This window comes from Camarhynchus parvulus, chromosome 2, assembly GCF_901933205.1.
Source record: "Camarhynchus parvulus chromosome 2, STF_HiC, whole genome shotgun sequence".
NCBI lineage: Eukaryota > Metazoa > Chordata > Aves > Passeriformes > Thraupidae > Camarhynchus > Camarhynchus parvulus.
In genome coordinates, this window is record NC_044572.1 from 78,276,755 (window position 1) to 78,302,447 (window position 25,693).

The window sequence follows — 25,693 nt, forward strand, 5'->3', positions numbered from 1 at the left end:
GCTATTGACAGAGGGTAGCACCTGCTGTGGAGGGGAGCATGTGCCCTGCAACAACAACAATGTGTTGGGAAAAGCAGCTGCAGCATCAATTATCAGAGTTAAGCTATGAGCACGTGCAAGCAGTTGCATTTAGTTGCTTGGGGAGCATTTATCCTTCAAACAGTTCTTCCCTACCTCAAATGTGCGTAAGAAAATTGACTAGAAAGCAAGATCTATTAAGGTCCAATTAGGGACACAATGAAAAGTCTCAAAAATCTCCTGCAATAAATAAAGCTTATACATAGTTGTCTCTCTCCCTTCCCTCTATTCCATCCCAGTGAATCACTTCACATGATTGCAGACAGGCTAAAAGTTAAATTTCACTTCTGGTGCTAGAGTACTCACAGAAGACACTTTAAATGTACTTTGATTACTGAGGAGTTACACTCACAGGAAGAGTGAACAAACAGCAACTTGTTAAGAACACAGCGTATGTGCAGAGTGGTCAGGGAGAAACTGAACATGGTTGCAGGAGTTAAGACTGCCCCACATTTTTCCAGTTGAAAGCTAATGAAAATAAGGCCTGCCAAAATTCAATCAGTTCACATCATTTTTTATGTCACATTCAGTTTAATCTTTGCCCTTAATCTATATGAAAGGCTTTTGCCATTTAACCAAATAAAACCCAGATAATCTGAGTGCTGCTTAAATCAAAACCAGGGACCAATCACACTGAATTTACATTTTCCTATTCCATGACAGAAAACCCCTGCTGGGGGCTACGCTACAGAAAAAAATGCAGCTTGTTTTTACCGTTTTGAATGTTCAGATAGCTTAATTTACCCCAAATTTAAGCTGCTCCTTGTAAGTTTTAAGAAAACATTTTGCAGGCTGAGAAAAAAATCCTCTGTAAATAATGCCTTTTACAACTAAAGGCAATGGAGAGATTAACAGGAAAAGACTAATAGCAAACACAGAGAAGGAAGGATTATGCTGCATTGCTCAAGTGCTTCCTACTGTTGATAGCATCTGAACAGTCTAAAAGAAGGAAAAAGAATAAAAAAGTCACTCAGTTTGAAGAAAACACTACAAGAGTGACTAATATGAGGACAGGCTTACAGAAGAATTTAACCTTCAGAATGCAACCCCAAGAACTGTGCGGAAGGCCACTCAAAATTACTAAGTTCCAAAAGTCATCTCATGTCAATGACACCTACGGCCATCCTTGGTTTCTTTCTGCTCTACTTCATATGCAGAGCAGTGAAGAACAACCACAAGGTGCTCCATAAGGCAGCAACTCCCCATGCTGTGAACCAAACCTAATGGTCAAAACCATATATGATATTACATAACTTAATTGCCAAGTTCACCAGCATTTCCTTTACTCTTTCCAGAAAGTTCATATTGATTTTAATTCTTTTAAACTTTTGGAAACAGACCTGAGTTGCAAAAGAAGAAAATGTGCCTGCTCTAATTGTGTCTTCTATTGTCTTACCTCCAGCTACACCATACTAGTAAGAGCTGCCTTACTAGTCCTTCCATTACTTCTGCAAGACACATAACCTAGGTAAATTTATTTTGCCACATTTCTGTTCTACAAAAAAAATCCTCTTGCAAGAGTTGATTATTTCAACCATACTTTAATTCAATTCCCGTCCTTGGACTGCCAAGAATGTTAATTTGTAACAAGACTGGTAGTGTTCTTCCTTCATTGATCTAACAAACAGGAACTGGACTTAGGCCCAGACTCCCAAGGTTATTTAAACACCTACAATGTGTTAAGGATCTAAAATGTACTTCAGAATTTTGTTCCCATGTTCAAACAGCAATTCATGGACCTGAAAGTAAATAGTTGTCTCTCATGGCCAGTTAAAATTCATTTTTTATAGCCTACTGATCATATTTGACAAAAAAAAATTGTCTTAGCTCCATTCTGCTGTGCCAAAAATGAGAAATATCTTCTTAAAACCATGGAGAATTATCACATCAGGCTCAGTTTCTTCTGAGAACTTTTTGCCTGAGTTGAAATCTCTTCAAAAGATCCTGAGAGCTATTTCTTTCAGAATGGAGAGCTAAAATCTGTATTACACATGATTCTCTGAAATTTTCTACAAGACCCAAGGTAGTACTCAAAGACACATCCCAGGTTCTAAAAGCTTGGACACTTATATTTGAGATACTGAGGTCATGTTGAACACTGCCATTTGTCAAAACAATTTTGTTGCTTTATCACAGTTCCTCTGTACCTGACCACCTTTTATTTTCCTCCATTGTGTTTTATAACCTCACTTCTCAAAACCAAATTTCCACTACTTGTAACGAAGGGATGATCTGTGTTTATGCACTTATAAATTCTACCTTAAGAGAGAACAAATAGCCAGCACATCTGTGCAGGGACACCTGTTCTTACCATGCAGTTCATGGCAAAGTGATTGTGCTGTGTCTGAAGCTCCATCGCGTGGGGGTGACTGGTTCCAATCTCTGTGTAGCTGTTCAGGAACAGACCTTTGTTGTGTGTGATCCAGTCAAACATCTACACGAAAATATTAAGGAAAGAAGAAAGTTCAATAATTTATTGTGGCAGAAATCATGGAAAAGTAACGTAAGATGCCTATGAACACAGAATACAGAGTGTAAGGCCATGAAAATTAACACTGATGCTCTTTCCATTGTAAGTTACTGTATATTTTAACTCAATCATTGCTGAAACCTGTCTTTTCGGATCAAACAGCTGAGGCTGTTACTGTTATCTTTACTACAGGTGTTTATCTCAACAAGCTACTGTAATGCCATAATTACAAACTTCATTATTACAAAGAAGTCATAGTAAACAAACAGACTTGGAGCACAGCCCTGAGTTGCCAAGCTTATACATTCTCTAGTGTCAGCACTTATTGACATCAGCAGCTTATTAGCAGTTTAGAATGAAAATGACAAGTCATGGAAATTAAATATAAATTCTTTCATTCTGATCAAGTACTTCAGCAGCGAGTTTAATATTTTTAGTTCATAAGTTTACAGCAGATTTGAAAACAAACATTCTATTTCTAGATGAATTGTTAAAAGTATATGTGAGCACAGAGTTACCTTCCTCCAGAGAAATTTAAGAAAAATCTTTAAATTTGCTTGTTTTTAAAAAGAAAAAAATGAATATTTTAATATTCCAAAAAATTTTAGGAGGGACCTTATATGACAAAAGCCATCAATGAAGGCACACAGGTATGTTACCAGTGGCACTGGAAGACAAAATTTTCAAAGACCAAGCAATGCAGCAAAGAGCTGTTTAACACCCCACCTGCTCACAATGGTCTTGAAATCTTTGCTATATCTCAGCAAAAGAGACACACCACCTGCTCTTTGGATAAGCTGAAATAGATTGTCCAGGAAAAAACAGTAGCAATAAGCAAGAAGTACCCATTTAAAGATCTTTCCTAATATGCTGGCTAACAGAACAACATTATCAAGTCCAGTATTTGTCCCAAGTCCATGACAAACCAAATTATAAGCAGATCACAATATGGTAAGAACTGTAAACCAAACTTTTGAAGTTTAGGTAACTGAGACATTTGATGACACACTCCTAAAATTTGAAGCTTCTTACCTAGAACTCAGTGAAAATGTGTTAGAACATTATTCAAAACAGACACTGCTTGTGACCATCCTCCTCTAGGTCATTTGAATTTGCTGCCTTCAGATGCTTAAAGGGGCAATTTCAATCAGATTTCCTCTCACTTTGTCCCTTTTTTGCCTTCTCTCCTTCTGAACCAGTCCAAAATTCTTGCACTGAATTGAGCAAGTCCTCCAAAAGGAACATGTTTATTTATCCTCATGCAATACCCTTTTTCTCTCCAACAAAGATCCCATCCTTTCCCACATTTCAGTAAAATACAGGTCTACACTGATAAAAACGTCATGAGCTGTGAAATCTAATCTGACACAAGCAGTAAAAATACAGGCTGCAAGTAGATTAAGGCAAGGGTCTAAATCCAAAAGTGAGTTGTGATACCACACAAACCTTCTTTTTTATCTTTTTTACTGGCTAATGAGAGAAAAACTGTCCCAGGTATAATAGCTGCTGTCAACCTCATTTTGAGGTGCCTAATATTTCCCTTTTAAAAGAAAGATGTGTTCATTTAATATAGACTTATTTCTGGAATCAGAAACATAGAAAACACTGATAGGAGCTTATGCAACCGCATGGCAGGACAGAGGTCAATCTTACAGACTCAAGTATTTCACAAGAGGTTTGTTAAAGCCCTGGTTATGTAATCAATTTGATAAAATATGAGAAAATTAACAAAATGTATTTTGATGGTGCTCACATGGTCCCGAAAGATATGCTATAATGCAGAAAAATTAATGTTGTAATGCAAGGTTGATACAATGCATTTGGGTCTGAAAGAGCAACACTAGAGCAACAGCTTGCATTATTTGCTAAATAATTTTAGAAATAGATAATAATTTCATCTTTTTTCCAACTCTCTACCATGTCCCTACTATTTTCAGCTATACCATCCAGTAAACATTTGTTTTAAATGGTACTTTTAAAAAATTATTTATTTTTTAAACACAGCAGAAAACATTAGTGTAAAGAAAGTCCCTGAGTTGAAATGATGAGGGTAAGGGGAAGTATGGGTGAAGAATACAAATAAAGAAGCAAGAAGAAGTTAAGTTTTTATATGTTTGTTCTGCTTTTACTCTTCCCCATGCATCTGCTAGTGACAGCTGCTGGAGAGCAGAATACTGGTTTAACATGGACTGTTGGTCTCATGCAGTTCAGGCAATCTTATGTAAAATATTCAAGAAATCTGAGTACTTTAAGCTCTGAGAAAAAACATATTTATCACTTGACTGCATAGTCTAGTTACTACTACTCCCGGAGAAAAAATCCCCACCCTTCCTTAAAGCTATTTGTGCCATGGTAACAAGTCAATAATAAGAGATTGCAAAACCATTCTACATGAAAATAGATCTAATTTGAGCTCATCTAAAAGTGATCTGCCTGCCATACTTCCTCTTCAAATTCCATGACAATCAAGGGCTTTCTCATCTGAAGGGACTGGTTAGCCCAAAACATTCTGAAATCACTCAGTTCCCTGTTAATGACATATGCACTGTCAGAAGAGATACATCAGTTTTTAGCCTGGGACTTCAAACCCTGCATCAATGAAGCAGTTCCCCATGTCAGCCTCTTCAGGCTTTGTTGACTGCCTGTCACTCACTTCCCAAAGATCACTCAGAAGAAGACCAATGTAGTCTGTAATCATCTGTATTTATAAAGTATACAGCATTCTTTTTTACTTGATGCATACAAAAGCATCTGTCTGGAAAAAATGTTTAACAAAGTAAGTACTTCAAAGTCATCAGCAGTTACAATTTTCTTTGGTAAGAGCTTCCTTACAGCTTAGAAGTACTACCCCATGCCCCTTACTCCAGAAGACCCTGAGTGCTCTCAATCAAAAAGTCCCTTACTTTTCATTAAAAGGTTAGTGATTAACTTCAAAGACAAAAATTACTATTTTCAGTTACCCTTGGTACTTCTTTCAAGTCTGCCAAGTGTTGGCCATTTATAGTCTCCTTGCTCAATCCTTACCTTTTCAGCATCCTGCTCAAACAGCCTGAGCTGAAAGCATTGGTCCAATTTCAATTTCCGCACATGCCACATCTGATGCAGATGCTGCCGTGTTGAGTGCAGCCTGTCCAGCATGGTGGACACTTTGGGTAAAAGGTTCTGTAAGTCTGCATTCCCTGACCCAGAGTTCTTTTTGGGAAAGCTATCACTGCTCTGTATCCTCTGGAGCAGCTTTTGTCCTTCCACATCAAGGTCCTCGATAGGGGCCTTAATGACCTTCTTTTTTAATTGTGAATGCTCCTCTATCATATTGCGAGCACCTTCCAGGTCCTGAGGCATTTCCTTTTTTGACAATATATCTTGCAGCTCCTCCAGTCTGGACAGCATATGGGTTGCATTGCTAATGTAGTCCTCAAAGGCAACTCTGATTTCTATCCACTCCTCATGGTTGTACTCCAAACAGCCATCAAATTCTGGGGTTAGCTGAGAAGGATCAACTACTTTGGTAAGGCCTTCCAGAGACACCATATTTGTCTAAAAAAATTAAAATGGAAAGAAAAAAATGCTGTTACAGAAATGAATTTCAAATTTCCTTTCAAGTTTTTGCTTTTCTTTTTGTAAGAGTTGATAATTTTGCTCATGAAGTCCACACAACAACTTTTCTCACATATTTCAAGCATCAATTCTGATCAGCAGAAGACGGGAGGTCTTGCAGGTATTGTCCCACAATTCTTTCTTAACTCACTACATTTAAGAACAAAACAGCAACCACTCTTTTGATTACTGTTTTAAGTTTTGACTTTGTGCATTGCAAAGAGGCAGAAGCATAAGAGCAAGATTCATTCAGCTGATTTCCTCTGATTCTGGAGATAGCAATATGACCATAATGCAAACCAAGATAACAAAGAGACAAAACCTAAGTTTTTATCATTAGGGAGGAAAACCTAATTCAATCTTTCTTGAGATTACAAAAAGAATATAAACAACAACATACACAATGACCTAGCCTAAGTACATGAAGAAAACCACATTTCTTCTAGCACTGGTCTAAAGTTCCTCTCCTTCCAGCCAGAATATAATTTATCTGAGAGTTTTCAAGGTGCTGATCATTAGTGAGAACATTTAAAACCACAAAATAAATATAAATTTGTATACCATAGGGGAAATTACCTCAAACTCAAACTTAGAGCTGCCAAAGTTAGTCCTCTGTTTCTGCCAGAAATTGTCTGGCTTGATTATCAGTGCAACATGAATACAACATGGAAAGGATTCCTGTAAAATCTTCAGCAGAGGCTTTATGGAGTCCCATTTTGACCCACGCATATCTACAATGACGGTGAATCCTCGTTTACATACTTCCTCACTGCAGAAAACAGAAGGAAAGATTATCAAGCAAGTGTTTCAGTTTCCAACACAACACTCAACTGCACCACACTGTCTAATGAATATGGTCTCCTCAGGGTCTCACTGCTGACTAGCTCACCATATACAGCAAATCTCACAAACCTCTCAAGATGTTTCTTTCACCCCCATCCCAAACTCCTTGTGGGGAATAGCTTTGTGTCTGTTGCTGATTTGATATTCTGCCATAATCTTCACTTTCATTTTCTTTGTTTATATTCATGATGATTCATCATCCAGTCTTGTTTCTCCCTCACCTTACACACACAGTAAACCTACCATTTCCTAAAGCAGCAATATCTAGTACATTTAAATTTTACTCTTCAGAACACACATACACTTATTTGACTGATGATAATATTCACATCTTTCTACTGATTGAGGAGATCCTTTAAAAAGACGGAAGATGGCAAACTGTTCTTACCTACCATTTCACAACTTTTTCAAACTGTCTCACATTTAGAACCATTTTATCTGAGAGTTGTTAAGAGTCTGTAGAGGAAAGACACCCGTTTATTGACAATTTCTTTTGTAACAGGATTGATTTGTGAATAGTTAAAGGACAACACAGTATTTTATGGTTGGGAAGAAAACCACATCAATCTGTTCCTACAAAATTTGAGCTCAATTCTGCTGTCCAAAAGTTGACAGACCTTATACTCAAATTCTCCAGCACTTCCTCTGAGAATGGAAAATTTAATTTCTTTTCATCAATATCTTCCATACATTTAGTTCTTGCTACTGATCAAAAATTACAATCACCACCACCACCACCAGAAACTGATTTTCTTCCATCAGAATTTGCTACGTGACCTTGTAGTATGACCATAGGAAGGAAAACATTTCAAAACCGATGCATCATACCCAACAGACTATCAAAAAGGGCCAAATGTCCATTGTTTGAGTATGAGTCACTTTCAGGGATGTGACTAATTCAAATGCCATTCTAGAGTTCATGTGGTGAGGTTTTTGGAGTGTCCAAGAGGCAGAGAAGCTTCACTGGCATATTTTACTCAGTCATATTGGCCACAGTGCAGAAAGATGGATTATGACTGCTATAGGAGACCTGGAAAAAGTGATAACATGGGTTCCTCAGAAGGGGAAGGGTTTTTTAACTTTGAAAAGTTTAAAGCTATGGAAAAGAAGAGAGAATAAACATCCCACAACATTTCAAAAAATGAATTTATCATGATAAATGCTGGCTCTCCCACCTGCCCATAGGAATGCCAAAAATGGCATTGGTAGAAGCAAAATATATCAACAGTAACTAGCTTGGCATGCATGTAGGCTACAACATACAATTTTCTGACCATGTTGAAAATGTTTTCTAAAATCGTCACAGAATTCAAGGAAAAAACCAACTACTGTCGTAAAGATAGACCCACCACTGAAAGGCCAAATGGCAGCAGAAGTGCTGCTCAGCCCATCCCTATCCTACCAAACTGAGGATTGCACAGGGAGTGCTTGCCACTAATTCACAAGGCATGTATCTACTGGGGCGTCCAAAGTGGTCCCTCATCGTGTGACACAGTGCAGCTGTGTGCTCCATCATGGAGCCACATCACCTCACACAAGCTCAATGTCTTTTGGCCAAGGATCACAAGATTTGTTCTAGGGAGCCAAGATCATGTGTTGGTAAGCCTGAACTACACTAAAATATCTGGCCCACTCTGTGGTGATGACAAAAGTTCAGCCGTATTTTTAAATCAGATAAATTGTAAAATCAGTAAAATTGTGACATTGAGTCAACTTAAGTTTTTAGATCTCTTGCCAAACAACTGATACCTGCGATTCTTCAGCTACATCAAGTAACAGTACTGCAACAAATAACAGACAACCCAAAAGTTTGGTGATATTTGTAGCAATTGGGACTTCTAATTAGTTAGAGTTGCATAATCAGTCTCTTAAACATGACTTGTATGAAAACAAGTCTTACTTTTGATAAAGCTCCCTTTATTCTCAAAAGTTTGCCATGCTTAAAGAGTAGAAAACATGCACTAACTTTCTTTTAATTTTAGATCTATTGATCTAAGCTAACTAACGTACACCTTTTGCCAGAGGAAGACTGTTTCTTGCCCTGATTATCTATAAAAAAATTCTTGGACACATTTTAATACATATTTGTCTATTAACTTATCTAGCAACTTGAAGCTCTAGATGGCTAGAATACATCTCACCATTCAAATCTGAGAGTAAAAATTTCAAGCCTTCTTCCTGTTCTCCTCTCTCTAAGTCCCCCGAGTCTCCCAGTTAACTTCACAAAAAGGAGGCTACGTAATCTCTCAGACAGATGCTTTGAAGTTACTTTTATGAAACCACCTTTCTCAGTCAGAAACTGATATTTGATTATATCAAGTGCAAAGATTCTCAGTAAATTAGCACATTACACAAACATGGAAGATATTGCACTCAGGGATGTTGTCCAAGGAATTTTTTTCAACTGTAATGACAACTGCTGCTTGTGGTCATAGACAAACAGAATCAAGCACAGTCAGCATTGCTCCAGCCCAAAACAAATGCTGGAAAGTTCCAAGATGGACCTAAAGTCAGAGTCTTAGGATAATTTTTGTTCCCAACTTGATTACTACAGAAAGCGAAGTTCTGTATGGAGGAACTTTTTTTAGATAGATACAAAATAAAATAACTTTTGTTTGAAATATCTCATATATATACACAACTATATATAAATATATATATATATACATATGGGAGTGTATATATGCACACACACAATAGCACTGGATTTGACTTCTGCCAATTTGTTTAAACAGCTCAATTCATAGGCTGAATTGCTGATAATGCAATGATATCAGTACTTTCACAGGTGACTCCACAGGTTTATCTGAGACCTTTACAAGCAATTTCTCATACCTTTCTTCTCGTTATTTCCGTGCTGTATCAGGACACTATGACTTATCTAACACAAATAACAGTTAGGAGTCCTGTGCTGACTGCACTCCACACAAGGCATATGGTGAAGGATGACCAGCATGCTTGTAATTATTGATGCACTGAAAGCCTTTGAGTTGTATTTGCAGTCTTCAACACAGCGACACCAATGTGGCATAGCAGTGCCATTTCCGAGACACAAACTACTTTTAGCTAAAGCACACCAACCCTTCTGCCAGCTGCCTTCCTTTTACAAGGCAGAGTAATTATTTCTCTTCCAGAAAGCCATTTGAAAATAGCAAGTGATGAAACTTGGTATTGATTTGCTCATGTTATTAACTCACTCAGCCTGCTAGCTTGTGGGAGTACTGCAACATAATCCATTTATTTTGTTATACAGCCTTAGAGGTTAACAGGTGATCACTTACCTAGGAATACACGCTAGATACGAAATTAGTCTTCTAAGGTCTTCTTGCCGTATTCTGTCGTGATTACTACGAGCTGGAAATGTTAGAATGGGACCTCCACGCTTATCTCTGCCACCTGAAAAATTAAAAATGTTAGAAGATCCCACAGCATAACAAAATTCTTTTTTGCAGAACTAGTCTTCAGTATCTACTTTTAAAAAAGTGATTTCAACTTAAATGCCAACATTGCCATTTTGAGACCAACTTAAGATTGAATTTTGGGAGTATTGATCAGCACATTGCCAAAATTCCTACAGTGAAAAAGCCAAAAAAACTGAAACAAAAAATAACCAGAGCATTACACTTAGGCATTACAGTCACCTTCAAGTTTGACTGGTAGTGTGACATCTCCAGCAATGGCACTCTGTTATGTATTTAATTTTTGACTCAGCAATTGTACAGATTTAATTTAAATACAGAATTATGCTACTTTGTAGGCAAGTATTTAGATGATATGGCAGCAGAGAGCACAGCCATGGGAGGTGTGCCCAGGTAGAGGAGCTCCTTCGCTCAGTGAAAGAGCTCAGGAAGGAGGTGAGTAGGTTGAAGACAGATGGATCACTGTCATGGGAGACTCCCTTCTGAAGGGAACGAAGGCCCAGTGTGCCAACTCTTCTTCAGGAAGCCTGATGCCTCCCCAGACCCAAGGTTAAAGATGTGATGAGAAAGCTTCCTACCCTTCCTATGGCCCTTGGGAAAACCCATTATTATTAACCCCATAACTTCAGGGAAAAAGCAAGAAACTGCAATAAGAAGCCCAAGGACAATCAAGAGAGATGTAATTGAAGTCTCTCCCTGAAAGCCTTGGGATGACTGGTTGGAGGAGCAGGAGTGCTTTCTCTGTGCTTCTTGTTGCAGGGAATGATAAGGGAAGAAATGGGAAGAGCCATTAGATCAATACCTGCCTCTGAGCCTGGTGTCACTGGGACATTTTTGCGTTTTCTGATCCTAGGTTGGTTTAATGACATTGAGCCTGCTGGTGACAGACAAGGTACACCTGCCTCAAACAAGGAAAAGGATTTTTGCGCAGGAACTATCAGGGCTCACTGAAAGAGCTTTAGACTAGACTTGATAAAGCCATGCTCACTAGAGATCAGCATGGAAGCAGAACACCAATGTCTGAGGAATGGTGAACTAGCAAGGTAGCAAGGTCTTTCAGTCTGCCATCTCACAGGAGGTAGGAACAGAGATTCATGCAGCAGCCAAAATGTAAGATACTGATGTGTCAGAAAGCATGGAAGCCCCTGAGACTGGTCATGCAGGAATTAGGGCTTCTGCCCCAAAAAAGGTGACAGAATTACTAGCCCAACTGAAGTGCATCTACACCAATGAACATGGTTTGGGCTACAAAGAGGAGGAGCTGGAAGCCTTTAGGCAGCAGGAAAACTGTGACATAGCTGTCATCATGAAAACATGGTGGGATGATTTGCACAACTGGGATGCTGCAACGGATGGCTGTAAACCCTTCGGATGGGATAGGCAAGGAAGGAGAGTTGGCAAGGTAGCCCTGAACATTAGGAGTGCCATGATTGTCTAGAGTTTAATGACAGTGACAAGACTGTTTATGGGTAAGAATAAAGGGGAAGTTTGCAGGTGATGCCAGGTTGGGCATGAGTGGATTGATGGACCAAGCTCAGTAGTATGAGGTTGAACAAGGCCAAGTGCTGGGACATGCACTTGGGTCACAATAACCCAAGGCACTGATACAGGCTGGGGGAACAGAGGTTGGAAATCTGCCTAGTGGAAAAGGACCTGGAGGTGCTGACTGACAGCACCTGAACAGCATCCAGAAGTGTGCCCAGGTGGCCAAGAAGGCCAATGGCACCCTGGCCTGTATCAGCAATGGTGCGGCCAGCAGGAGCAGGGCAGTGATTGTCCCCCTGTATTTGGCATTGGTGAGGGCACACCTCAAATCCTGTTTCCAGTTCTTGGGCCAGTTAATACAAGGAGTACATGGAGGTGCTGGAGTGTGTCCAGGGATGGGAAGCAAAGCTGGTGAAGGGTTTGGAGGACAAGGCTTATGAGGAGCCTCTGAGGGAGCAGGGATTGTTTAGCCTGGAGAAAAGGAGGCTCAGGGGACACCTTAACGCTCTCTGCAATGCCCTGAAAGGACACAGCAGTGGGGTAAGTGTTGGTCTCCCCTACAAGGTAACAAGTGACAAGATGAGAGGAAATGACCTCAAGTTGCACCAGGGAATGCTTAAATACCAGGAAAAATTTCTTCACCAAAAGAGTTGTCAAGCATTAGACAACTGGCTGCCTGGGGAAGTGGCGGAGTCACGGCCCCTGTTGGCATTGTAGACGTATAGATGCAGCACCTGGGGACACGGTTAGTGGTGGACTTGGCAGTGCCAGGTAAAGGGCCGGAATCAAAGACCTTTAAGACCTCTTAAAGGTCTTTTCCAACTTAAATGATGTTGTAATTCAGTGATTAAATTAATTACTAGGAGAAGTTACGTGGATAATATTTCACACTCAATATGTAGATTGAGGGGATGGAAACTATTCAAGCATTTAATTTGTATTTTTATTCTGTTCTGATTTGCAGATTCCCAATTGTCAGTTTATAGTTTTTAATTTTGTTAGCAACACAGGAAATTCTGAATCCATTTAATATATAAGGCAAAAAACCTGACGTAAGTGGTTCCACTTAAATGCATTTATCTCAGCCATAAAATTACACAGACTTGCTGTAGTCAAATAGTAAAATATAATTTTATATATCCAACCCCTTGCTAGTGACAACAGAATGTTACTATTGCTAAACACCAAATTCAAGCCCAGTAGGATGTCTTTATCAACAGATCTATAATAGCACAGACAGATTCTTGCAAGCTAAATTTCACAGGTATGTTTTCAACCACAGACGTGTGGACTGTTTTCTCCTGTCCCATGGAAACGCAGAAAAACACTATCTTCAGCCCAGAATTTCTCATTTCAAATCAGCTTCTCATTGTAATTCCATGTTGCTAAACGAAGTTTTTCAAAAATCACTTAGAAAGGAAGGGCAAGAGAAGATAAAAATAAATATAAAACCAATAAATTATACCAGTTACTCAAAAATTCATCACTATCCTCTCCAACACAGTTAGCGTGTGTTTGCCAAAGACACTAAGCCTGGCTGTCAAAGTCTCTGGAGATTGTCTACACTGGACATGCTCCCTGTCAGGCACTAAATGAAACTCAAAAGAGGCAAAAGCATCTTTGAATTCCATCAAGCTACAATGCCAGAAAGCAGAATTTAAAAGGAAATTCATATCTTTATCTTCCATGACCCTCTTAAGTGAGACATAAGATGAAAAACATAATTTTTTCATTCTAATTGAGAAAGGCAAGTATTGACCATCCTGACTCACTTGCTAAGCCGAGAGCTTTAAGGATTGTTACATAGCAAAAGAAGGAAAAAAAAACAAGACAGCAGCTGTAAGAGAAAGGAATGATAAATGACAAGACAGAATCCAACAGCCAAGGCCCCTGCCGAGCTCCAGAGCCATCACTGGGCTCCAAGGCTACCAAGAGTAGTTGACAGTCTGCTACAGCCCTTAATGCTCTCTCTCCTCATTGCACCCTAGGCCACTACCTTTAGATGTACCAGTTTCAACTGGTAAGTGCTACCGACTCCAGCCCCCCAGAAAAAGTAACTCAATTGCTTAGGGTGGATATTCTTTAAAAAGCAGCAGCTAGCAGGCGAAAGCATAAGATGAATTGTCTTTAACATTCTCTAAGCTTTTTAAGCAAATGCTTTGTTACATGCAGCCACCTCAGACCAGTCCTCCAGGCCTTTTCCACACTTCAACTCCTGTATTATCCAGTTTTTCAATATAGCACTTTTATGTCACTCTGGATGCCACTTCAGTTGGCTCCGGCTCCATGTATGTCACAGAAGAAGCCCATTTTTAAAAATGGTAGTTAAATTTCTGATAAATCATACCCTGAAACTTTTGTACATCAGAGACAAACTTTGTTGTACAAACTCCAGGCCTAGATGAGTAATAAATTAATACAGCCTTAATTTTAGATGAAAAGAACTTGACTATCCAGTCTTAAAACAGGTGGCAAAATTGCAAATAATATTTTAAAAAGTCCCTAAGACTTGGGGTTTTTTTCATCAGCTCTAATGATAGCTTTCTTAGGCCTCTTACAATAACTAACTCTCATTTCCTTTGTTCCTGATGCTCCTGTGTCATACACAAACGGGAAAGTTAAAAGCAACAATGCATGAGGCATCAGTGGGAATTTCCTGTCTTGCAATAGTCTTTATCCAACTCAACCTCCTATGATTGTTTAACAAAAACATACTACACTACTACTGCTTTCATCAGTAACACTTCCATTTTAATCAATTTCCTTTGATATACTGCCCCACCCCACTATTGAGATATTCTGTTTATGCCAAAGTGTGTCACACAAACATCTATCTGACAACGCACGTGAGTCACCTAACATGCATCATTTCTGTCTAGTGCACATCACTAACAGCAGTATTCTCAATGGCCTCCAAATGGCACTAAAATCCAGCAGGCTGAGTAGTGCAGCTTTTTAAAGAAATGCCTTTTAACCTAGTTATAAAGTACTCCAGTAAAAAAAGCTGAACAGTTGGCTTTTACGGCAAGACAAGTTACCAAGGGCTATGTCCTTACATGAAACCAAGATAACTGCACCTTGTAAGAAAAGGCTCTCCTTGCTTACTTATGTGTAGAAATACGAATTAGAGTATTTGTACTCTGACATGTTTCAGTTTAAACTTAACACAAAAAAATGCATCCAAGACTCTATTTGGACTTCATAGAAAAGCCTAGAGATGTAACTGTTTCAGGTGGTAAGACATCCAATACTCAAGCAGTTTACTTCTCAGTTAGGTGAAAATCTGTTCAGTAAACCAATGAATGAAACCAAATGAACAAATATCTTTGTGTTCCCAGGTATAAAGCTTGACAGTTGCACAGTGATTGGGTCCTAGTGGTGGTGGTACTTGTTTGGGGGAAGGGGGAGAACACACTGAAGAGTATTGTTGCAGGTTGTTGTACTTCAGGGTTTCTTCATTCATTTGCACTACTACTGTACCTCATTCCATTTGAGTTTCACTTGCAGTGGAAATGCCAAACTATGGATTCTGGCAGACCAGTTCTAGCCAGTCTTGTTGTCCACAGCTGCTTGCTCCATTCTTCCATTAGCAGTTGCTACCTTCATACAGGCAAGTTGGCAACCATTTATTTCTGCTAACACCTCCTCTATTCTGGTTCACAATTTATCATCTCCCCTTAAATTTATCTTCATGTTTCATTTGGCCCATTTCACTTTCACTGAATTAAAGCCTTTCAGAATGCCATCTGCTTACAAATTAACATTAGAAAAACCCATCATTTTTCAGATCCCTTTTAAGGGGTCTAAACTAAGTACCAGACAACTTAAAAATTCAGAGGTTTTGGAGTGAAAACTGACTTAATTTTCATTCAATCACAAAAGACAAGGTCCAAAAAGTAATGAGGGATTGAAATATCGTGCTTAACCCCCTTTTCTCCGCTTCTTTCCTACTAAAAATAAGAGTTCTAAGCAAGTCTTAACCAGCACTACAATTCCCAAGTTACTACGCTACCAGGAAAACTGGTCTTGCTCATTACAGCTGCCAGGAACTTTTAAGAAAAAAACACAAAAAAACCCCAAAAAAAACCCAACCAAACAAAAATCTTCACCCACACACCTTTTTGCTTTGTACCTCCACTTTACTCAGCAGAGGGGACACGATAAAGTACTACACACTATATGCTGTACTTGCAAGCATCAGCATCCATGCACAGCAAATCTCTAAAAAAGTATAACTGCAGGAATAATTGTATGTGTTTTAAGACAAAAGTTTTACTTTTGGCATTCTTGAAAAATTATCCAAAAAATCACTTTCTAATATGAGACTGTCCTCTAAATCATTTGACACTAAGATTATGGCTGAGAGAATGATGATGTTTAATCTCAACAGAAAATCACACCAAAATTCAGTTTACAAAAATAAGCACCTCAGTCCATCATTCCAACAAGTAAAGTTACTTATAAAGTTACAGACTATGTTATGATACTAACTCATATAAATCCCACTTTTCAATCCTCCTGCTATTCCTTGCTCAGTAACTAGCCAATTCAATGTGCATGCTGGAATTACCTAAAATTAAATGCTAAGTCAGTTCACCAAGAAAATACTAAGTATGCTTCAAAAGACAGGCAACTGTAATTCACTTCTGCAACAGACATATTTCTCCAGAATATGCTGCAGATGGGTCAATAACAAAGGCATGTCTGTAAAATTCCCCATCAGAAGAACCAGAAGTAAGAAAAGGAATATGACATTGGTACAGCACACTCTAAGTTGCTGTAAATAATGATGTGTGGTCAAGGGGGAATGCAGGACTTAACAAGAAGACAAAAGCTAGCAATATTTGATTCAAGAAAATGTCACAAAACATTGTGTGTGAAAAATCACACACAATGTTTGATTCAAGAAAATCACACATTCAAGAGAACAAATACCTCCTTTATTATGCCTTTCAAAATGCTTATGTTATGCTTAGGATATCCAACAGGAATCAATGTTGCCATAGAGTCCCATGAAGTTTGTAATGATATTTAAACTATTTAAAATACCATTTCACATGCTACTAACAACATAGCTGGGCATTCTACAGGAGAAAATAACTGTACCTGAAAGGTATGCAACTTTTTCCTTTAAAATTGGCAATACTTCCATAGCCTTCATTTCATCATTTTTGCGAAACCCTGAAAAAAGAAGAGAAGACGGTTAGTCAAAAATTCAGACAAGCTCAACTTCTACATTTAATCAATGCACTGAAAAACATTTACCTTTCAAATACATTCTGAATGTTATGATTACAGGAATTAAATACTTTACAATAAAAGTGCGTCAAAAAATAAACTAAGCTTTAAAGATATATTAACGGACAAGTCATCAACTTTGACCAGCTTAACACAAATAGCATGGCCTGTTAGCAAGCCTCAGTAGAAAACAAGATTCCAGAATTACCCTTTTTCATCAGTTAATAAAAACTATCATATGGATCCCATGGCTTTTATGCATTGCAAATCCCACCTTTTTTTTTTCCCCCAGCAGGGATGAAGAGCATCAAGCTATAAGAAGTAGGTATGCTTAGAACAATTACCTTTAAAAAAAACCAAATCCCAAACCAAAAACCCCACCCAAAATCCCACAACAACAAAGACAAACAAACAAAAACACCCAAACAAAAAACCCCATCAAAAAACCCCAACCCACCCGAAAAACACAAAAAGACCCATCAAAAATCCCCAACACTATTTACATGCAATGTTTCTTAAATCACTTCTGTAAGCAGAATCTTTTTCTGCTGCCTGACAGGAGCAGCATTTTGCAGCTGAGAGGATATTTTATCATACTAACCCTGTACATACATGGAGTATGATACAGTGCCCAAGGTGAGTGATTACAGTCAATGTTGCAAAGCAGCACATCACCAGTCTGTCCCTCCCTCTCTGGTTCCTATTTCTACTACTCTAATTCTGTGGCCAAATTCTGAAGTTCTTCCTTCTTTGACAAGGAAGATTCAGGAAGCGTGTTTTTCCATTATTTTTCACCTGCACAATACAGAATTGGTCATATTTAGGCTGATTTTGTTCATCTTACAAGAAGAACTGGGTGACACATCTTCAACTAACTTATGTGTACAACCCTTCCTGGTCTGTTTGGATTAATGTGTTGTTTAAAATGATCCCATATCCAAAGAAAGTACCTCTGCTGGCGTAAGGGAGAAGCTCATTGCTTCTCTATAACTACTGAAGCACAGAAGTGCTGTTAAGACTCTTCCTCCTCAAAAATTTCCAAATGCTTCATATCCTTTGGTCTCAGGTTCTGAGCTTAAATGAAAAAGCCATGCATTTCTAAACTAAAACTTGAAGGTATCGAATTAGTAATAACAAAAGAAGGTATCGTCAAGTAATATAAGACCTATAATTTAGGGCACCCCATATGTAAATCACATCAGAGGTTTTCTTTCTCAGCAGTACTGAGACTTCTGTACCACTACAGTATCTAGTTGTGGGCAATACCCTTTAAAACAGACCCAAGCACAGCACCCAAGCGACAAAGATGGTCAGGTGTTTGTATGTTATCACCTATGCATCTGTTTTGCATGAAGAACTGCAGGAAGATGTGGTGGCAGTCCTCAGAACACATAAAGCCTACTGGTAACAAAAGCCTACAGAATTTGAAAGCTTAGAATTACAGCAAGAGGTTTACTAGATGGCAGGAAATTTTGTAAAACGAAAGAACTGTGAACAGCTCATGGGATTGCTGTGGAAGACTATGGCCTATCCATGACTGGGGATTTTTAAAACATGTGTTCAGACAAATGTCAGCAACGGGTCCCTCAAGTTCACCATAACTGAAGTGTTCAACCAGGGCATTGTCTCAGCACACAGAGAATGCAAACAAAAGAAAACAAAACAAATCAACTTCCAGCCAGATGGAAGTTCCCTGGCTAGTTCTTAGTTTTTTCCATGGACACCACAGACCAAAAACAATCCCAAAATTCAGTACACTTTCTCAGAAAGGCTAGACTAGGAAAACTGGTTCCTTGGGTAACCACGTAGCACAGAGGGTTTCTTCATGATGGACAGTATTTTGCAATTACACAGCAACTCCAGACTGGCAAAGCAGCGCAGAGTTTACTTTCATGTTTGCACCTAGGCTCTCAAGATTCTAAGATACAGCAAAAAGAACCTCATGCATTATTACTCCTCCAGAGTACTGGCTATGGTTATTAGCCCTTTACTGAAACTGCCTACAGTTTTGTTCCTACTACATTTCTGTTTGTTATGGACTAAAATTCTAAATAGCTTTAAGAAAAAGCCTGCACTTAAATAAATCACCTAAAAAGACAGCAAATACCCTTTTCCACCTTGAAATATTCGGGCTTCAGTTGACTGCTAAGGCATACAGGCACACTTCCAGAGTTAATGTTTTTTTTATGTGCTTTGAGCTACCCACCATAAGCTTAATGCCAATTTAGCATGCTCAGCTTTCATATCAACCATGGCAATTCTTTTTCTTTACAGTAAATTCGGAGGTAGAAAACACTTTCTCCTCACCTAAAAAGCATGCAGAAACTAGTGCCGTACTTTGCTGTCTCTCTTAGCTCAAAATTACCCAAGACACTGACGTTACCGCAATTGCTTGCTCAGATTTCTAAGCCCTTAAACTACTTCACCTCGGATGATGATGCGCAGTAGCTGCACATTTTACTGTGCCTGTGGCATGTAAGAAGCGAGAAACATTTAGCTAACATTTCTCTGACTATTAAGGGGCTGCTCAAGGTAAACACCCTAGCAAATACGTTTGTGCTTGGCTCACGTTCTGCATCTGCATATCCTTAAGGCTGACTGCCTTGGATTATCATATTCCTGCTGCTCTAAACAGTCTATTTTTATTCCAGTTCTGCAGTGTTAAAGCTTAACTGAAAAGACTGTAGGGATTACAACAGATGAAAGAATGCTGGGGAGCAAAGAGGGTGAATACGGCAGGAAAGTATCGTTTTTATCTCCAACGAAGCAAAAATAAAACAAAACCCAGCAATATAAGCAGGTCTTAAGGGCTTGGGGTGGATCCTCCCTCCCCCTTTTCAAAGCCTCTTCTCCACAAAACATTCGTGGATGTGAGGATTTGAGGATTTAATTAAAAAAAAATTAAAAGGCATTTACCACACTCAAATGAAATGCCATAAATATCTACACCAATCTCTCCCTCCACAGCTCAGCATCCTCCGCGCCAGCCGGCTGCATCACATGTTCCTGGGGGTGATGTCATCCCTGCCGGGCCGGCGGCTGCAGCTCCCGCCGCCGCGGTGCCGCCGCAGTGCCCGCAGCTCCCGCCCCGCGCACACACGGGCGGGCACCCCGGCCGCAGCCATCCCCGACCCCATCACGGCCATCCCCGACCCCATCACGGCCATCCCCCGACCCCCATCACGGCCATCCCCGACCCCATCACGGCCACCCCCCAACCCCCATCACGGCCACCCCCCGACCCCCATCACGGCCATCCCCCGACCCCACCGCGGCAGGCACAGGATTCCAGCAGGTATCGCTCCCACGGCACACGCTTCCCCTTTGGAAGCACAATATGCACCTATGGCCCGTATTTATGCTCTTCCGCCCAAAATAAGGCACTCTGATTTTAAAAGTGTTGCTCTCAATATTAAGTCCTACATCCTTTAAAGACCGTTTCAGTCTTAAACTGGAAAACCGTCCTTCATATTTTCAATACCTATTAAAGGAATACTCATTTTACAGTTTTGCATTTTTAATAGGTAGTAGATGCCCTTCTGTTGTAACATAGACCCTACACGTGTTTTTGCCTAACTACCAACAAAGAGGGAAGAAGCTCAAATTATGCTAATTAATAATTTACTTCTGTATATTCAGAAGAATAAGTAACACACAATTAAGTAGTCAATTTCAATATAGGAGGTTCCCCCCAGTCCTCATGAAGAATTACACAATTACAGAATCCCTTGGGTTATCATATACAGTTTCCTACTTAACAGAACCTTATCAAAAACCAGCTATTTAAATGCTGTATCACACAACTAAAGATCTTTACAACACGGAATCAAGAAACATTCACCTAAACATTTTATACATTGGAAAATTAGGAAGTCTACCCCACAAACACACCATTTTCTCTTTGCCCCCACAACTTCAGAGCCTGAAGACACCATCAATTAGCCAGATTCAGCAGACTTGCCTATATTAACCCTTTTTCTCATGCTGTATGAAGCTAAGGTATTTTGCTGCAATATATGATTTTATCCAAGTTAAAAGACCCATGAAAAGACAACATTTTGGGATAGAGATATCACCCTATGAGGTTTCGGAGAGCCTATTATTTGAACGGCCAAGACAGCCTCTTCTCATTTGGACTGCAAGCATTCCCAAATCCCATGATGACAATCTGGCTGCAGAGCAGCCCGTCCATCTGTCCTGGAGGACAGAGAGTAACGCTGTGTAACATGGCCCCCTTTTGCCTAGAAATCACAGCACTCCGGGAACTCAGCTGCTCCCCAGATACCCAACTTGCTGAAACTTCCCAGAGGCACTGAAATGCATCAAGCAAGTCACCTTTAGAGGGGTAACAGGAAATAGGTACTCAGTGTGGCAATTCACACAACCCAGACAAATGCAGGATTAGCCTAATGCCGAGGCTGAAGGAAACGAGGTAACTGTGCTAATCACCTTGCACTGCAAAGATCACTAACTAGTCAGCCACACAATTCAGGGGAGCAGATAAATTATCTTATGCGCATCTTTTAAGGTAACAACTTGATAACAGAACTGTGATACAAACCAACGTTGAAAACAACTTCCCCAAGAACATTCAAGTGTTTACTTCCAGTAGCTTCAGTGATGTGCATCGTTCAGTTATGGCAACAAACATAAAATATGGGAACAGAAATTAGGACAACAAAAAGACTCGGAAATTGAGGCTAAGAGCAGCATCTCTTAGCTAAAATGTTGAGCAAGCACTCATCCATTGCTGTCACACACAACTGACTTGAAATTTTTCTGAAACGTGGCTGAAGAAAAACACAAACACCAAAAGGGAATGCTCTCATCCTAAAAACTCACACCCCTAATAAAACAACTGCTTTTCACCTGGCAAATAAAAATAATACCTTTGAACAGGCACAAACAAAAAAAAAAAGCCAGATTCAACCTATATTACTTTGATGCTTTAGGCTCTCTTTGGACTTCAGGATGACTCCCTGTTGTGTCATCAGCAGAAAGCAAGTGCCTCATCTGCCAGGCTGCTAACTAGCACCCAACTTCAATCCCCACCTCTTCTTTGACAGAAATCCCATGCTGAATCGAAGAAACATCTTTCAGTGAGTTTTTTTTCGAGCAGAGTACTCTATTCACTTCAATGGACCTAATCCAATAGACTTTCGATCAAAAATCCACATGCTATGCTAAGATCTACAGGAAGGAAAAAGAAAACCCACATAGAAATTGCATTCAGAACTGCTAATTACCTATTACTAGGAAACAACTGAACTGATCTAGGTTTAGTCTTAAGTGAAAAGAAATATCTACTAAAAGTCAAGAGATAGAACAACTTCCATGGGTAGGAAGGACAGAGTTTCCCAACCAAAGCACCAGCACCCTTCATCCAGGCAAGGCAGCCATAACTGCAAACCATTCTCCACAACTCCTTGCATCCACTGGTCAGTCCCTTTGTGTTAAGCTTTATCTTGGAACAGAAAACCTCTAAACTGTAGCTAATCAACATTTAAGCAAAAAGAATCCAAGATGTTGATGTCTTTAGCATTTTTTCTATTTCACAGCATGACTTACATCAATGACATGACACTGAAATCTGAGCTATTCTCCCTTTATTTGTACAACTAACCTACATTTCAAGACAAATTGCTTCTTAGTTCAAGCAAGAAGAGGAGGGGGAAAAAGAGGCATAGAGAAGCTCAAACGTAATTATATTAGTGCATTACAGACTGATTAGGGTTTCATTATTTGCTCTTATTCATTCCCCATATTACAAGATGATGACATCCCAGAAGATTTTAAAGATGATCTTAAATACCAGAATCCTACAGGTTTATTCAACTTTGTTTATTAGTTAACTGTGTGTGATACACCTCAGCTGCAAATAACTTACACACTAGGTCCCACATTTTTCAAGTGTCCAGAAAGAAAGCACAAAGCAGGTTCCTATTCTCCATTTTAATATGGAGAGGCTTTAAAAATCAATCAGTGAGCAGATTACTAAATAAGGTATTAATCAGTGAGAAATAATTTTAAACAAGATATGAGGAGATTCACAAGCAGCCATTTTGAAAACTTTTATATTCTTATTCTGTAGTTACCACAGAGAAACCAGTATAATTAAGTCAGCAGAACCATTTGATTCTTTTTTTTTTCAATCACATTAAGAAAAAATTATTGCTGAACTCTCTAAGTCTTTGGATTTATAAATTAAATCAGACTGCTAAGACAAGAGTGATAAAGAAATCTGAACTCTCATAAGCAGCAAATGGCAAAAACCCATCAGTGAGAATATACCCCAAAGGGGTGGCAAAGGCAAGCAAAAGGTAACTAAAGTTACTGCGTGTATGCGATTACTGATCGCTTTCCTTGATTTTAACTGAAGTATTTGAAGTGCCAATTTCAGTTTTATGGTAGGCTTAACTTCTGGATGCAAGTAAAGGATTCATAGAAAATCAGAGCTGTCAATTCACCAACTGCACTGTTACCGTTTCCGATTATAGACATTGCCTACATTCAGTGCTGCTCAGAAATCTCACACCATCTTTCACATTGCAACAAAGCAAGAGAATTCAGGGAAGTTATGGCAAACACTGCAATTCTCCTATCTTTTCTCAAGCCCCATGAACTTGCAGACGACCAGTTTCAAAATCACCTCAGGAACACTAACTTTTAGGTACACCTGTTATGGCATCTTTAAAACTGCAGATCTTTCTTCCTAGAGCTAACAAGGAACTATCAGCAGCTTTTTTCATGGCATACAGATCACTGGGCAACATTAGTCGCACCACATCTGTAGCGAGCCGGTATGCAGTGGCAACCAGGACCTCACAGAAGCAGACAACTGAGAAATTGCCTTGAAATAAGAAAATGAGATTGATTAGAAGGTTACTAGCTCTAAGTCACTTTCAGGTTTTGGCATATTTGCTAAGTGTTTAGAGGTTCTCTCTTACCATTTTCAACAGCTCTCTGCTTTGTCCTGACAGGAGGACACACCTCCCATCTCCACAAATTATGGGAGAAGCACAATGTCATGTAGAGAGATGTGGGCCAAGAGAAGACTGCTAGTGTAGTTGACAGCAAATACTCAGACAAGATCAACTTCACAGACTGAGTAACCTTGCTTTTCTTGGAAGCTGGCATACTCAGCTATTCCTCAGTTAGGAGCAATTACCAGGAAATTAGCCACCTAAGGTATAAGCTGCAAAACCTGTTGAAGAGCTGTCTTAAGAATCTAAGTTAAGAAAAAATCCAAATGCTAAATCATTGCTAAAAATCTGTGATTTCCTTTTAAGTGTGTAACAAGAAGCTTAGAGTTATCCATGTAGCGAGGTCTTTTCCAACCTGAATTACCCTTTGATCCTATGAAGTGTGGAAGACAGAAGTACAAGAGTCCATTTTCCAACTGCAACTTAAGATGAGACAATCAAAATCTGACCAGTTTTCCCCTTTTAAATGAGAAGAGCTGTGTTCCTAAATTTTTCTGTCCCCTAGCCATGTTCAATTTGTTCTTGCTGCCCTGTCGACATTGTTGGAAGTTCATTTGTTTTGGTGGGAACTGCTCATCCATCTCTAAGTGTTGTGATACTTCAATTCACTGGCCTGCTGAGGTAGCAAACCTTTTTGTCAGGGTGTCCATCAGTAGCCCACAGCTCTCACTGCAGTCAGACACTTACCCTGCTCACTGTTGCTGCAGACACTCATGGCTTAGGGGTCATGCTACACTCTCAGGCCTATCAGGAGGGTACCCAGCCTCCTATAAAAAATTGGTTTAACACACAGTTTTTTAAACAACAAGATCTGTAAGCAATCTTACTTATTTTGCTATTCAAAACACAGATCAAGTGGAAGGCAGTAGCTTCTAAATTCTGTGCAGCAACAGCTGGAACATAACGCTTTAGATCATGTCCTTTGGCTCTTGTTCCAAAGCACCATCTGGAGAAATCTCTTTCCACAGTGAAATTGATGAAGACTACAGCAAGGGCAGTAAAAATAAGCAACTTAAAACAGCTTGAAAATCATCCTGCATTGTTTCATCCTGAGCAACAATAGGAAGAACTATTTCCATCAGCCCTGAAATCAATCAAAATACCCCAAAACAGATTGCATATTCTTAAGTAAAAATACCTTTTTATACCATAAAGTACTCCTTTTGGGCTTTCTATCATTCATAGATCCCAAGAATAGCATTTATTGGTTATGGTATTTTTCCTGTTCTCCACCCTTTCTTCTTTTTAAATATGCACACACTTTTACAACATTTTCATCACCTTATGGAAATACACATGCAAAAATTATACTCAGTTAAATTCATATTTTGAGACATTAGTACTTAAACGACCATTTTTGCTGAATATTCCTCCTCCCTCCCTTTCTTTGCAGGATATTTCATATTCCTTCTGTGGAAAAACTAGCCATTTGCAACAAGATGTATGCCAAATAACCTGACTTGTGCAGAGCTTTCACTCCTTCAAATTCCCATTTTATTACTTTGCAGCTGTAAGTAGCTTCAGCTCCAAATGCCTTGAGACACAGGAAATGTAGGATGAATCCCAGCTTCTCTAACACA

The 25,693-nt window shown here is 39.3% G+C and overlaps 1 protein-coding gene across 2 annotated transcripts in view; it reads right to left on the reverse strand.

The window, feature by feature from the left end:
* The window catches only part of TRIO (trio Rho guanine nucleotide exchange factor), a 244,284-nt gene that overhangs the window by 158,602 nt on the left and 59,989 nt on the right, over window positions 1-25,693 (reverse strand). For both annotated transcript variants that reach the window (XM_030965172.1, XM_030965182.1), the window contains exons 2-6: window positions 16,999-17,073; window positions 10,270-10,384; window positions 6,722-6,914; window positions 5,573-6,085; window positions 2,390-2,512 (exon numbers count right to left, since the gene is read on the reverse strand). In XM_030965172.1, the coding sequence (XP_030821032.1) occupies window positions 2,390-2,512; window positions 5,573-6,085; window positions 6,722-6,914; window positions 10,270-10,384; window positions 16,999-17,073 (1,019 nt within the window). The remainder of the gene's footprint in view (window positions 1-2,389; window positions 2,513-5,572; window positions 6,086-6,721; window positions 6,915-10,269; window positions 10,385-16,998; window positions 17,074-25,693) is intronic.